This window comes from Mesocricetus auratus, unplaced genomic scaffold, assembly GCF_017639785.1.
Source record: "Mesocricetus auratus isolate SY011 unplaced genomic scaffold, BCM_Maur_2.0 Super-Scaffold_4256, whole genome shotgun sequence".
NCBI lineage: Eukaryota > Metazoa > Chordata > Mammalia > Rodentia > Cricetidae > Mesocricetus > Mesocricetus auratus.
The window spans coordinates 111,085,074-111,099,204 of NW_024429182.1; the positions used below are offsets into that span (position 1 = coordinate 111,085,074).

Genomic DNA, 14,131 nt, shown 5'->3' on the forward strand with positions numbered 1-14,131 from the left:
TCCCCAGGCAATATTCAGTTCTTTAAAGCCTCTATATAGTGACCAGTAGGTCCAGTTCCACTAGTGAAGTGTAATGATAATAAATATAGCTTGTAAGGAAATGACACTAATATGCTTGACTGAACTCTAAACATTAGCTGTATATGATTTTGTTTGGTTGCAACTCAATGTAGTCTCAAGACCCAATTTAAAACAAGAAAGTAGACAGATAAGACGTATCACACTGGACACACTCATTAATATTGACTAACCCATAAAGAAAATGATTCTGCCTGCCCTAACACACAGACATGAGAGAGAGAGATAGAGAGAGAGAAAGAGAGAGAGAGAGAGAGAGTAAATATCACATTCTACTACTACTACCACCACCAACTGAATCACCATGAACTCTTTAGTGCTGTGGATAAAAGGTATATCTCTTCCATGTAGCTATGTAATTGTACCTTATATGCACTATGCTACTAGTAAAGAGTTAAACACATGAGATAGTAGCATGTTATAAGATACATACTCACATATCAACTTTTCTATTTAGCAATTAAGCAGTAAAACTATAAAATTGCTGCTATACAGTCTAAGCAACAGAGTTAAATAACCATTTCATTGTCCATAATATTTTGAATACTTTTTACATTAAAAAACATTTGCTTTCAAAATTATCAGAAATATGTTGTATTAGATATTGAACAAAGAGTAATTTAAAATTGATACAAATTATCATGAGTTAAATAACTGCTTCTGTTTAAACACCTAACCATGTGAAGGAGAAAAGGAAATCTGGATGGATAAGTATTAAGCATGATACTTTAACTTTTATGTCTATAATGGGAGAGGGAATATAAAGAAATTGTCAGTTGCTATGTGACGGCTTCTTATAGGGGTTGTATGGTCACAGAAAGCTGTAAACTTTGTTATGTGTGTACTTTAGAATTTGTTAGTGAGGAAATATTTGATATTTCTGGGATCTAAGGATTTCAGGAAAGATGGATAAAAAGCAAACTGTACAAACAAGCCTGTGGGAATCCATATTAGTATCATTCTTATTGCTGTGGAAGAATAACTGACAGCAAGGACATAAAGTTTGGAGAAATGCAAAGCTTGGCTCCTTGTTTCAGGAGGGTTTAGCGCAACATGACAGGAAAAGGCTTTAAATCTGAAGGCTTGGCCATTTGGAATGGAGTGTGAAGTGCCCCTCTTCACATTCTTGTTGACTTGGTGGCAGATAACACTTGAAGAAGGGACAAGCTCTAAGCCTCAAGTATTTGCTCTCCTTTTCTCCAAAGACAAAATAAACCTTCATTCAAAGTGTTTCCAAAGCCTAATAAAGCAACCTGACCACTGTGAACATAGTATGCAAACATTTGATCCCATGAAAAAAAATTTTACATGCAAACCCTGAGAGAAAATTTGAATCACAAAATCTGTGTGAATGCATAAAACAACTCATTAAAACTCAAAATATTGAAGGGTGAGTATCAGCTGTCAAGGCTCAAATGAAAATGTTCATTTAGAAGTTTTCTTGACCTTTGGTTTGGGCAGGCAAAAGGCACACTTGGGCATGCCTGGCTCACTACAGTCAGTGCTGGATGAAGGCATCCAAAAGAGTATCTTGAACCTCATGTTGATGGCCATGTCAGTGCCAGTAGGATGAGCAGATAGATAGTGGAGAGAAATGGGAGAGAAAGAGAGGTGGAATAATTCCTGTGCTGTGGAGATAAGCAGAGCTGATGAGGTGAAGGTATTGGGGAACAGGCTGATATTGGTAGACTGCTTGCCACTAGGGGTCAGGGTGACATCTAGGCTCAGGCTTCTGCTAAGGGTCATGTCTGCATCTGTGGTCCTACTGCAGCCAGGTTCTTTGTTGATAGTCATGATCCATTGTGCCATCAGAGGCCTCAAGAATGACTGGGGTTTGGCTCACCATCTGTGGCCATGTTGGTGTCCCAGGGCTGTACCACTACCTGGGCCATGCTGATGTAAGTGGCTTGTGCTGCCCCCTGGGTCATGATGATATCCAAGACTGGGTTGCTCCCAAGAGCCATGTCTTGGCCCATGGACCTACTTCAGCCAGGGTCTGAGTTGATATTCATAGCTTTAGTAACCACTCAAGACCCTGCAGATGCCCTGTGTTCTAGTCAGCCACCTGAGTCCATGATGATGTCTATGATATATCCTACTACAAAGGCCTTGCTTATCTGAGTGACTTTGCTGATATTTGGGTCCATAGTATGGTGGGACTCAGTCTGTGGTGTGGGGACATATCTGGATCCAGGGACCTACAGCACACAGGGTGTGTGTGTTGATGCTTTTCGCTCTGGTTACCACCAAAGTTAGTGTGAATACCCGGGGTCTGGGCCATCACCTGAGGCCAGGTGTGTCTTTGAGGGTCATGATGTTGCCATGTGAGTTTACTGCACTGGTATTGTCCAACTCAGGGCTGCGTCTGAATGGGAGACCTCACCCTTCCTGAGGAGTGGATATAGGGTGGGATGAGGGGATGTTTGGAGCAATGGGAGAAAGGGAGAGAAAGGAAACTGGATTTGTATGCAAAATAAGATTATTTTTAATGTAAATAAAAATTAATTTAAAAAGGATTTACAAAAACGTCATTTACCAAATTCTAGTAGGTTTCATCCCAGAGATTCAGGAAAGATTCAATATATGAAAATCTGTCAATGTAATCCACCATATAAACAAACTGAAAAAAAAAACCCGACATGATCATCTCATTGCTATAATCCAAAACTCCTCCCTGAGTAAAGTCTTATAGAGATCATAGATACAAGGGATATGCATAAATACAAAAAGGCATTTTTAAACAAGTCTATACCCACCATCAACTTAAAAGGAGAGAAACTCAAAGCAACTCCAAATAAATCATAAAAAGGCAAGGTTGTCCATTTTCTCATATCAATTCAATGTAGTACTTGAATTTCTAGTTAGAGCAATAAGAAAACTGTAGGAGACCAAGGGGTTACAATTTGAAAAGGAAGAAGTCAAAGTATCATTAGTTGCTGATGATATAGTATACATAAATGACCACAATAATTCTACCATGGAATTCACATAGGTAAGAAACATCTTCAGAAAAGTGACTGGATAAAAGTTTAAGTGATAAAAAAGTAGTACTTTTATACACAAATGACAAATATGCTAAGAAAGATTTCAACAGTAATTATAAGAAAAGTATAAGGCACTTCAATGCTGCTTTCCCTAAAATCATTGTAAAAGTCCAATGAATAACTAAGGGTAGGATAAAAGCTTGACTTGTCTACCGTTATTTTGTTTGTGCTTGATTCTGTTTAACTTTGAGACAAATTACTGCCTCACTCTTAGGACAAATATGATGTCTACCACAAGGTAGATCTCCCTTCAAGGCTGAAGAAAAGATGAATTAACTAAGATGTTTCCAGTTTTATTAACTATTCATCCTGACAATGTTTTCCTTTAGAATAAATAGGAATTGCCTCTCTAATCATAGTCAACTGCAATTATGTTGATACAGCGAGTACTCTATGATGTCAGACTTGAGATAATCAACCAGGCCATAGTCTGAGACAGACTGTTCATAATGGTAGTTCCTTTGTTCTTTCTCAATTTAATATTAGAATTCTTGCCGATAGTTATAAAACAAGACTATCAATGGTAATTATATTGATTAAATTCCTTTTCTATCTTTCACTCTTATATTTACTGTTTGATATCTACAGAGATCAGCTATCCCTAATGTGCTGTGTCTTTCTAAATCAGGGTCCCTGTGGCATAGGATTATCTTTAAGTATCAGATGAAATTTTTCAGCTTTTTATTGAGAATTGTACTTTACTGTATAAAATTCACCTTTCCTATTATCTGGTTTGTTATGCTGCAACTGTTTTGGATTCAAATTACATTGTTGATTACTAGGTCAAAGTTATTTACTTAACTTTTTAAAAGACAAACCATTATGTATCTCTCCTCTTTCTGTGCATGTGTGTGTGTTTTACATTGACTATATAATAAAGAATACTGTAGAGATTATTGGTGCAATTTATTCTGCACTAGAGAACTCAAGCATGAGTTGCTAAACAAGAGAAAATTCTTTATAGGGAATGGTTTAGGACAATAAAAGTTCTTGGTTTAGAGAGTAGTCAGTTGATTGCTTGAGCTGAGGGGCTTTCAAATAAAATTCACAGGAAAAACATACAGGACAGAGATTTCTGGAGATGGCATTTTAAAAACACATCTCTTATAAAATACAAGGATAGATCCTATTTGGATAACTTATAATGGAACTATCTGTTTGTGTAGAAAAACTGTGTCGAAGAGAGCTAAGAGTCAGTCTTTGCCAGGTTATTGTTGCCATAACCAGTATAGGGAAATACCGAAAGAAAATTGATAGGAAAATAAATATGAGTAAATCATTGTTTAATTGCATTACTTTAATACCTGTTTCAATTTCCTCCAATCTACAATATCTTAAAAATTGTTTCAGATGGCATATTATAACATTTGCAAATGGAAATAAGTAGATATGAGATGTAAAGAAAAGGATAACCAGGCTATAGTTATCAGCCATTGAGATGCTATATAACAAGGAGGACCCTATTAGGGAAGAGGAAATATATAAGATGTCCTGGGTAAACTGGGGAAGGGAGGGCAAGAAAGGATGGGGTATGGACATATGGGATCAGGATGGTCTAGTTGGAGGTGAGATGAAGAGGGAAAGTAATGAAAGAGATATCTTGATAGCAGGAGTCATTATATAGTTAGGGAGAATCCTGCTGTCAAGGAAACTCCAAAGAAGCCACAAAGATTACCCCAGATAAGACTTGTAACAATAGAAGAGAGGGTGCCTGTACTGGCATTCTCCTCTAATCAGACTTCTGACTGCCCTAATTTTCATCATAGAGACTCCATCCATGCAGAGATCCATAGCCAAGCACTGGGCTGATCTCTGAGATTCCATCTGAAGAGAGGGAGGAACAGTTATATGAGAAATGGAAGTTAAGATTATGATGGGGAAACCCAGAGAGATAGGTAACCTGTGATTGTGGGAGTTCATGGACTTTGAATTGACAGCTATGGAGCCAGCATGAGACTGACCTAGGCCCTCTATCTCTGGGTGGAAGTTGTGTAGCATGATCTTTTGTGGGGCCCCTAGCAGTGGGACCAGGAGTTCTTTGGTGCATGAGCTGGCCCAATTCTGTATGGTGAGATGCCTTTTCCAGCTTTAATGCAAGGGAGAAAAGCTTGGTCCTGCCTTCATTTGATATTGCAATGCTTTGCTGACTCTCATAGTGTCAGAGGAGCACTGAATGGCAGTGTGGAAGGGATATGGAAAAGAGATAGGAAGAGAGAAAGGAGGAGAAACTGTGGCTGGAATGTAAAATAAATAAATAAACATCATGCACTTCATATGCATGTACATGATAGTTAAGGAATATTGTGTACATGGGACTGATCAAGACCCCCTGAATGTGGGTGTCAGTGAGGAGGCCTAGGTAATCTATTGAGCCTTGGGCAGTAGATCAGTACTCATCCCGAGTATACACACGGACTTTGGACTCCCATCCAACAATGTGAGATGAACTCTCACCCTGAACTCTTGGGGGAGGGTCTAGGCCCTGCCCTGGATGAAATGACAGACTATGGACACCCTCCCTGGGGAAATGAGGGGATAATGGGGGGTTGGGAGAGGGCACGGGGGAGGGGAGGGAAAGGGAGAGGGACCTGGAACTGACTTGTTTCTAATCTAAATGTAAACTGAAAAATAAATAAATTAAAATTAAAAAAGGAATATTGTGTAGTGTTATGCTTTAAATGCATGCCTTTGAGCATCAAGTTGCTAGGAGATAGTGTTGAGGTGGCTAATATTTACTGTCCGTTTGATGGGATTTAGAATTTAGATTTAGAGTCCCAGTGTCTCTAAGAGCAAAGAGTTCAGGAAAGGCTTAAGCTTGGGGAAAGGATTTACTCTCTAGGTGTAAGTGGCTCTATTTTCTATTTTCAAGACTTGGGCAGAAAAGAGGCTGGGCAGAGTTGTAGTGATGTATTGTTTATGATTTATTAAAGCTTGAGATTCATAAAGCAAAGTCAGTCTCAAGTCATAGAAGCCAGACACAGTTTGAGACTGTGTGGTAAGCTCATGAGTGGATTGCCCTTTTGCCTGAGTTAGTACTAAGGACTAGTGGCTAGCTGCTTTGCTTTTCTGATATTCAGCTTGAAATTTGATCCAGTATCAGCCTCTGGATCATCTATATTTTCTTATAACTCAGAGTATAATTGGAGTGTTATACTTCGTCTCTTTTTTTTTTCTTTTAGGTCCACTGTGACCAGCTCTTTTATGATCCCACAACTATGCTTTCTCTTCCATGATGAAAAACTGAACTAAAGTCAGCCATTCCTTTATCACGTTGTCTTCTGTCCTCACGTATTTTGTCAAAAGCATTGAGAAAATTAATTCATAATGTAGTATGCAGCAGTTTTCCATCATAATTTATAATTTTTGTATTTTGTAACACTTGTTTAAAACTACAATGTTGTCTCCAACTCCGTGCTTTGAGTAATTAAAGAGATACATAATTAGTTCTCTAGAAAACATGAGCATGTTCTTTATCATCTAACCCACTGCATATTCTGGGGACTAGGCAATATGTTCTGTGTGAAGCACCAATTATTACAACACTAATTGTATTAAGACATGCTTTCCTAATAAGGCTATCCAGAACGATTTGCCTTTGGGGCCTCCTTGGGAGTAGCCAAGTGACTTTAAAAGGCCTATTAGAAATATTTTGATTACATAAGGTCTCAAATGAATCCATATCAAAGATTACAGATAATAAAGGTTATATTTAATACTTGTGTTAAAATTTGATCAGTTTAGCAAAGATAACTTGAACAATTTCAGAACACTATATATGCAGTAATAGGATATGATTTTAGATTGTTCAAATGAGAGATCCATGTTCTAATTTCTTCCAGGTGATTCACTGCTAAAGTGAACTCTAAAGTTTATGGAAGAATTTCCCCTCCTCACATTGATGTTGCTGGACAATCTTCCTACAGGTATATGAAGAGTAATTATTTTCTACTAAGGTGAAGAATCTGAATTGTTTTTAGGTACGGTTTTCAAATTTTTGTGAATAAAATGTTAAAATATGCTCTCTAAACCAAGTTTTAAAATGTTATAGATGTTGAGGAAATTGGAGCAGATATGAGAAGCCATGTAATTCATCAGTGATTTGTTCATCCTTATTGTCCTATTTGCCTTTTTTTCTGTATTTACCAGCTTGCTAGTTGGTACAGATGAGTCTCAGCTCTCTGTCACACCTTCTTCCTAAGCTCACAGCGAGCTTCTCTCTAAATTGTCCCAATTGGATCCATCCTCATATTGCATTAGATCTGTACTTTCCTGAATATCATGTTTAGAAATTTTTGTCCTGTGTACTTGTCCTCTAAACTTTGGTGGAGTTCCCTTAAGCTTAAGCAGCCACCTGACCAATCTATAAATAGTTATTATTTAATTACCTAAAATATGACATCTGAAAATTTACATTATATAGTAGAATATCTGTACATGCTTATATAGTCTTATCTTTGCCTCCTTCAGTGGAGAATAAGAAACACCCAAACTCTCTATATTAGTATATCATTTAGTCATGCCACCCCTACACATATGCAAACACCCACACACACTGACAAACACCCACATACACAGATCCTCCCTCTACAGAATTGTGTAATAAAGTAAATAATAAAGTTTGAACATAGAGAATCTGACTTTCATCAAGACATATCAGATAATATTTAAAATCAAATTATAAACAATATGGCATGAAAAAATATTCATGAAATAAAAAATCCTATGCAACTTGGATCCTGGCTTTAGAAAAATCACAGCACATTGGGAATAGAAACCAAATACTGAATATAATAGTGAAATCTGGGAAAGACACTTAGTAAATATAATTGTATTGAATAGCCTTGTTTTCAGATGTGCTTATAAGAATTCCACAATTAAACAGGGAAAGAACATAAGAACCACTGGGTTAGATTGTGCTCTGGTTTATTGTTATCTCAGTTTGTTCACACAGTATCTCAGATGTGTCTCAGTAATTACAGTTGCCTCTACTTAGAAAGGCAACCACTGTTTAATAGAAGGAGGAATGTTATCATGTGCTTTCTTTGCTTTGCAAGGTGATTATATGTCAGATGTATAATTTAGAGGACTGGATATTTGTTCCCAGTTAAGTTTTATTGCTTCTTATTGGGTTGGCTTCATCAGTGAGTCATCTGCCTACAATCAATCCTCCACTGTTCAAAGAATGTTTAGAGAAATGAATGATGGTTTCTTGGTGGTCCTTTGTAGTATGAAATACATGATATATAATGTGGCAGTTAATATATTGGAAATAATCTGGTTACTTTATCTCATCTTCTGCCTCAAAAAGAGACTATAACTGACTAGAGGAAAACACCATACCTAATCCTCAAAGTTGAACAACAATTTCTCTTAAAATTTAAGAGAATAAAATGTGATGAAAATTCTTGGAGAGATGTCAAGCTTCTCCTTTTCCACTAGCTTCCCATTGAGCACTTACTGTGATTTTAGGTAAAGCATTCTCTAAAACCCTATTTCTATTTTCTTATGAACTCTTGATGAAAACTGTTAAGAAGAAAGCTGACATAAACTTTCACCAAACTGATTCAACTTCTGTTAAACAAACACATAACAATAATATACAAATGCAAGGTTTTGGCTAGAGAACTAAATAAAGCCTCCTACATTTGTTTTCAGCTTTTAGGTACTTTATTTTTGTGCATTTTCCTTTGGTTATTACTGTATTTTAGTGCACAGTAAACTAATATTATATGTGGCTATGTGATCTTTTGATACATTTGTATTTACCCTATCAAGGTAAATTTTAGACAGATCTTTACATTAATCTGTCATTCCTCTGCTGTTCAAGCATTCAAAACCCTTAGATCTAGCTGACATAAACTTTCAATTCACAAAAATAATTGATTAGCACTTAAATGGAAACAAGATCTCTTCAAATCACAAAAAATTCTTCCTAGACTAATAATGACTATATTTTTTAACAATATAAGGATAATTTATATCACACATTGCTCATCCTACTTTGACTTTATTTTAAAATGGTGAGGAGTTAAGGTTCTATAGTTTAGTTATAGAATGTAGTTAGCATGTTCAGAGCCTTAAGGACACTCCAAGGAGAGAGAGAGAGAGAGAGAGAGAGAGAGAGAGAGAGAGAGAGAGAGAGAGAGAGAGAGAGATGAAAGAAGAAAGTTAGAGAGAAGTGGTCAAGGGAAGGGAGAATTATGGAGAAAGAGGCACTCAAAGAGAATATACAGTTATCCAGTAGGTATAGAGAGAGAGAGGGAGAAAGTGAGGGTATGAGAGTAAGGGCGAAAGAAAAAAATCTTTGGAAATGAATGTACCTTTCATGTAATTTTAACCCCTTTCCACAGAGAATTTCTGCATATCACATTTATCATTTGGGGGTCAAACAAATTTTTATTCATTTTTTTCTTTCCAGTTAAAAGGCCTGAAAACAGTCTACTATGTCCAATGTAACTGTTATAACTGGATTCATCCTTATGGGGTTCTCTGATATCAAAGCCCTACAGACTTTATGTGGAGTGTTCTTCCTAGTGATGTACATGGCAGCCCTAATAAGTAACCTGATCATCATCACTCTCATCACCCTTGACCTGCATCTTCAAACACCTATGTACTTCTTCCTGAAGAATTTGTCCATGTTGGATGTCTTTTTTGTGTCTGTTCCAATCCCAAATTTCTTTATCAACAGTTTAACACACAACAATTCCATTTCCATTCTTGGATGCGTCTTCCAAGTGTTTTTAATGACTCCATTTGCAGCAGGGGAAGTATTTATCCTGACAATTATGTCCTATGACCGCTATGTGGCCATTTGTAGTCCCCTGCACTATCAAACCTTAATGAGTAGTGACACATGTTTGCTTATGGTGACTGTTTCCTGGGCTATTGGAATATTGATTGGAGCCATATATACAGCTGGCACATTTTCCATGCCTTTTTGTGGCTCCAATGTGATCTCACAGATTTTTTGTGATATTCCCTCATTGCTAAGTATGTTATGCTCCAAAACACTTGTGGTTATTTATTCAAGTCTTGGAATTGGTGTTTGTGTAGGCATGTTTTGTTTCATCTGCGTTGTGATCTCTTACTCTTACATTTTCTCCACTGTACTTAAGATTCCTACCACTAAAGGTCAGTCCAAAGCATTTGCCACATGCATCCCCCACCTCACTGTTTTCACTGTTTTCATTGCTACTGCTTGCTTTGTCTATGTGAAACCACCCTCATATGTGCCATCAATTACAGACAGAGTTTTTTCTGTACTATATACTGTGTTACCTCCAACACTTAATCCTGTCATCTACAGCCTGAGGAACACTGATGTCAAGTGTGCTCTGAGAAGGTTGCAGCAAAATCTCTACCCAAGGGCTTCACTCCATGTAAGACCTTAAATGTATCTGTCATTGATATAGTGCCTTATGAGTTACAAGCAAGTTTTTCAATTTTTGACTTTAGACATAGAAGGGGAGACATTCATATTTTGCCCTTAGTAAATAGACACTCAGATTAAGGATGATATTTTCTAAGTTCAAAAAATTAGATTATATGGGAATAACATATAAATCACAGTACCAGTTTCTTTTCTTTTGTGATAAAATTGTTCTCATTTGAGGAATAGACTTCTTTTTTTTTGCAATTTTTTTAGAATTTATTTTTATCAGGTATGTGCGTGTGCTTGTAAGGGGCTTCATGCGTAGGTTTCTGGGGCCGGCGGGTGTCTGATCTCCTGGAGCTGCAGGTACAGGCTGTCGTGAGCTGCCCAACACGGTGCTGAGAAGAGACTTGTGTCCTGTGCTCGTCGGCACTCAACCATCAATCACTCCAGCCTACTCCTTGTAAACATGTCACTGTTCAGTAGTTACCACAGGGTGTCCTGCTTACTCTGCAAAAGTAACACTCTGGGTGTTTTGGAGCAGAGTGGTATTTGTTGGATAATGGAGACTCAACACCTCTGAAAAGTAAATTAAATCAAAAGCTAGGAAATCGAAATGCTATCTGCAGGAAAAGGACATGTCCTTCCTTGTTTTTGCAAGTTTTGCCTGAAGAACGCTGGATGTGCTCAGATCTTAAAGCTGATTCGGTTGCCCAGGGTTTTCTTTCCCTTGATGTATGTATGTCTTGCTGCTGAGGCACGCTGGCACAGCTTCCAATTCTCTGCCTCACGTTAATGTCCTGGCTGCAATGGATAAACTTGCACTGCCGCCATTTAAAAGCTTTTGGAAGAAAGGGATCGATTACTCAAAACACAGATCTTCTTGTGAGTTGCCTGATGATTCTGCAACACCCAAACTGCTTTAGTTTGAGTAACAAGTTTATTTTTTCAAAAGGCATATAGAGATAATAAACAAAGTAAACATTTAAAGGTTGTAACTGCCCTAGACACTGATCCGTAAGGCTGTCTAAGCATGTCCTCTTAGTAATCGTCATCTTCATCTGAGTCCATTACTTTTCTTCTGTTGAATTTAACTGTTGTCTTCTTTTCTGTCTGTTGGCTGACTTTCTCAAGTATTTCCATTAAACCTTGTTCTGACACCTTCCCGCTCAGTTGTCCATACCGTGCCATCTGTATGAGGTAGTTCTCTACCGCTTTCGTTTTTTTCAGGCTTTACAAGCGCTAAGTTACTTAACCTGGCCCGGGCTGACTGATCCAGAACTTGGGCTAAGATACTGTTTCTCACTTATGTTTCCCTTTGCATTGTCTCCTGCTGGGCTGCATCGCCAGGGTCCCCGTGCTTGGCCTGCAGCTCCGCGAGCCTCTGCTTCCTCAGCGCCTCGAGCGAGGCCGGCCTTCCCTCCGTCCCTCCGTCCTTCCGTCCGATGTCCGAGGAATAGACTTCTAAAAGGCTTTTTCCACTGGGGCCAGGAGTCGGTTAATGACGCTTACACGGGGATTTCATGTCAGATATCCTGCTCTTCAGATATTCACATTATGAGTCATAAATTAACAAAATTATGCTTATGAAATAGCTACAAAATATTGTATGGCTGTTGGTTACTACACAGTGGGAACTGTATAAAAGTGCCATATCATTAGGAAAGTTTAGAACCACATTTCTAGAGAGTTAAAAAAATAAAAGACAAGTACCTCTACCCAAATCATAGAGGTGTTAAATAGTTTCTGGGATAAGAAGTCTCTCTGACTATCCTGAGTGTCTGACCAAAGTTCTCTGATCTGTGAAATGAAATGTAAACTACATGTGAAACTACAGCTATATGACTGCACCTATGCTGAATGTGAGCTTTTTGTGCTATATCTGGCTGACTCTTTCATGCTCCTGTAAGTAAATAATGCCAATAAGCTCTTTTGTTCATCATGTTGGACTATGGTGGAATTACTTTGGTCTTTCTTTGGTTATCTAACTTGTTTAAGTCTTTACTTTTTTTCTTAAGAGGAACAGGTAACACAATAGTCCATGTATATCTGTCACTCAGGTGCATTCCAGAAAATATTAACTATAACTATGTACTTGTGAAAGTTCCAATCACTGTCTGTAATAAGTTGTGGAACTGACTACAATTGTGGAAGAAATCACTTTTCCATGAAAGATTTCCTTTGATGAATTTACCAGTGTCTTCAAATACAAAATATTTTCTCTAACATGTATGAAATGTTTTAGACCATTTTATGTTTTATTGAAATGATTGTTTTTTATATTTAATTTAATTTTCCTTTCCAGAAAAAATACAATATTTTAATTAATTGCTTCTTACAATGATTTTAACAGTGTTTTGTGATCATTCTGACAAGGTCACCAGTCTGAATCATGAATTCAAGCAATGTCCACTTCCTTTATTATCCTATTTCACCTTAGTCTCACACATACTAAGACAAATCACTTATCCCTCTCATCCAAACAAAATCAAAACGGACTCATCCTTCGAGGATTTTCAAAACCACTATCAATAACAAAACCCTTCAGCAATGTACAGTTGTATAAAATGTCAGTGTGACACTTTATGTCAAGGAAAAATGTATAAGGAAATTTCCCTACTATGCTTCACTCTGCTCCAACTACTATCTCTATACAATTTTGGTTAATTGCACATCAATAAAATTTCAGGGCCTAGTTCAGAATAAAATAGGATACAAATAAAACTCATCACAACAGATTACCATAACTAACTCCTATAATAACATAACTAATGCCTATACAAATCAATTTCCTTTCCCTATCTGTATAAACCACCTCCAAGAGACAGATAAAGCCATGGAAACCACAGAATGCTCCCTCCCAGCACCAACCAGTGAGAACAGGTTACTTGCAAGTAACAGACAAAGTCATAGAAACCACCAAATGTTCCTATCTGTAACCAACAAATCGAAACCGCTAACAAATCAGTTGTCTTGACTCTGAGAAATTCCCCTAATTGTTCCCCAAATGTCAACCAAGCAGGATCTGACCCATGCCTCTTCCTACCAACTGATATAATTCTGTGTTTTTGCCTTTAAAACTCCTGATGTAGACTAGGGGCCTCTCCCTCTTGAGGCTGCTGCATCAGTTTGAACACTATTCAAGATACATACTTAATCAAACTAAAGGGAAATTAGAGTGATAGAATCAATTCATCTCTCACTGTTTCTTAAACACAAATGAAATGTGATCATCTTCCTCATGGATCTGCCACAGTCTCTTCCCAAACATGACTGACTATATCAGTAAACCATGAAGAAAAGTAGAAATTCCTTCATTAAAATTTTCTTTCAAGTATTTTGCTACATCAGTATTAAAGGTAACTAATACAGACCATTGATATCAAGTAGTTGGAGCCTTGTTATGATAAACATTGTTCTTCCTTAATATCTGAAAATTTACTTAAGGATGAAAGTTGGAGAATATAGAGCTGTGAAATATTAAGAATTCAGAGATTAGTGGGACAATCTCACAGAAGTTTCAAAGATCAGAATTCTCATAGAAATGGAAACAATAGATTTGGATTATAAGTCTTCATGAAGGAAACAAGGGCTCTAATGGTACTACAAACTGAACTGGACACATTTTTGTTGT

The 14,131-nt window shown here is 37.3% G+C and overlaps 1 protein-coding gene and 1 pseudogene across 1 annotated transcript; one reads left to right on the forward strand and one right to left on the reverse strand.

The window, feature by feature from the left end:
* Positions 1–9,565: 9,565 nt before the first annotated feature.
* LOC106022449 (olfactory receptor 14A2-like) lies at positions 9,566–10,516 on the forward strand. The gene has a single exon (XM_040733934.1). It carries the CDS (start codon positions 9,566–9,568, stop codon positions 10,514–10,516), a length of 951 nt encoding a protein of 316 aa, XP_040589868.1.
* A 907-nt stretch (positions 10,517–11,423) lies between these two features.
* LOC121134131 lies at positions 11,424–13,768 on the reverse strand (annotated as a pseudogene).
* Positions 13,769–14,131: the final 363 nt, after the last annotated feature.

What these genes read in the sequence shown, in the direction of transcription:
- LOC106022449 (XM_040733934.1), top strand. Translation starts at nt 9,566, where the DNA reads ATGTCCAATGTAACTGTTATAACTGGATTCATCCTTATGGGGTTCTCT.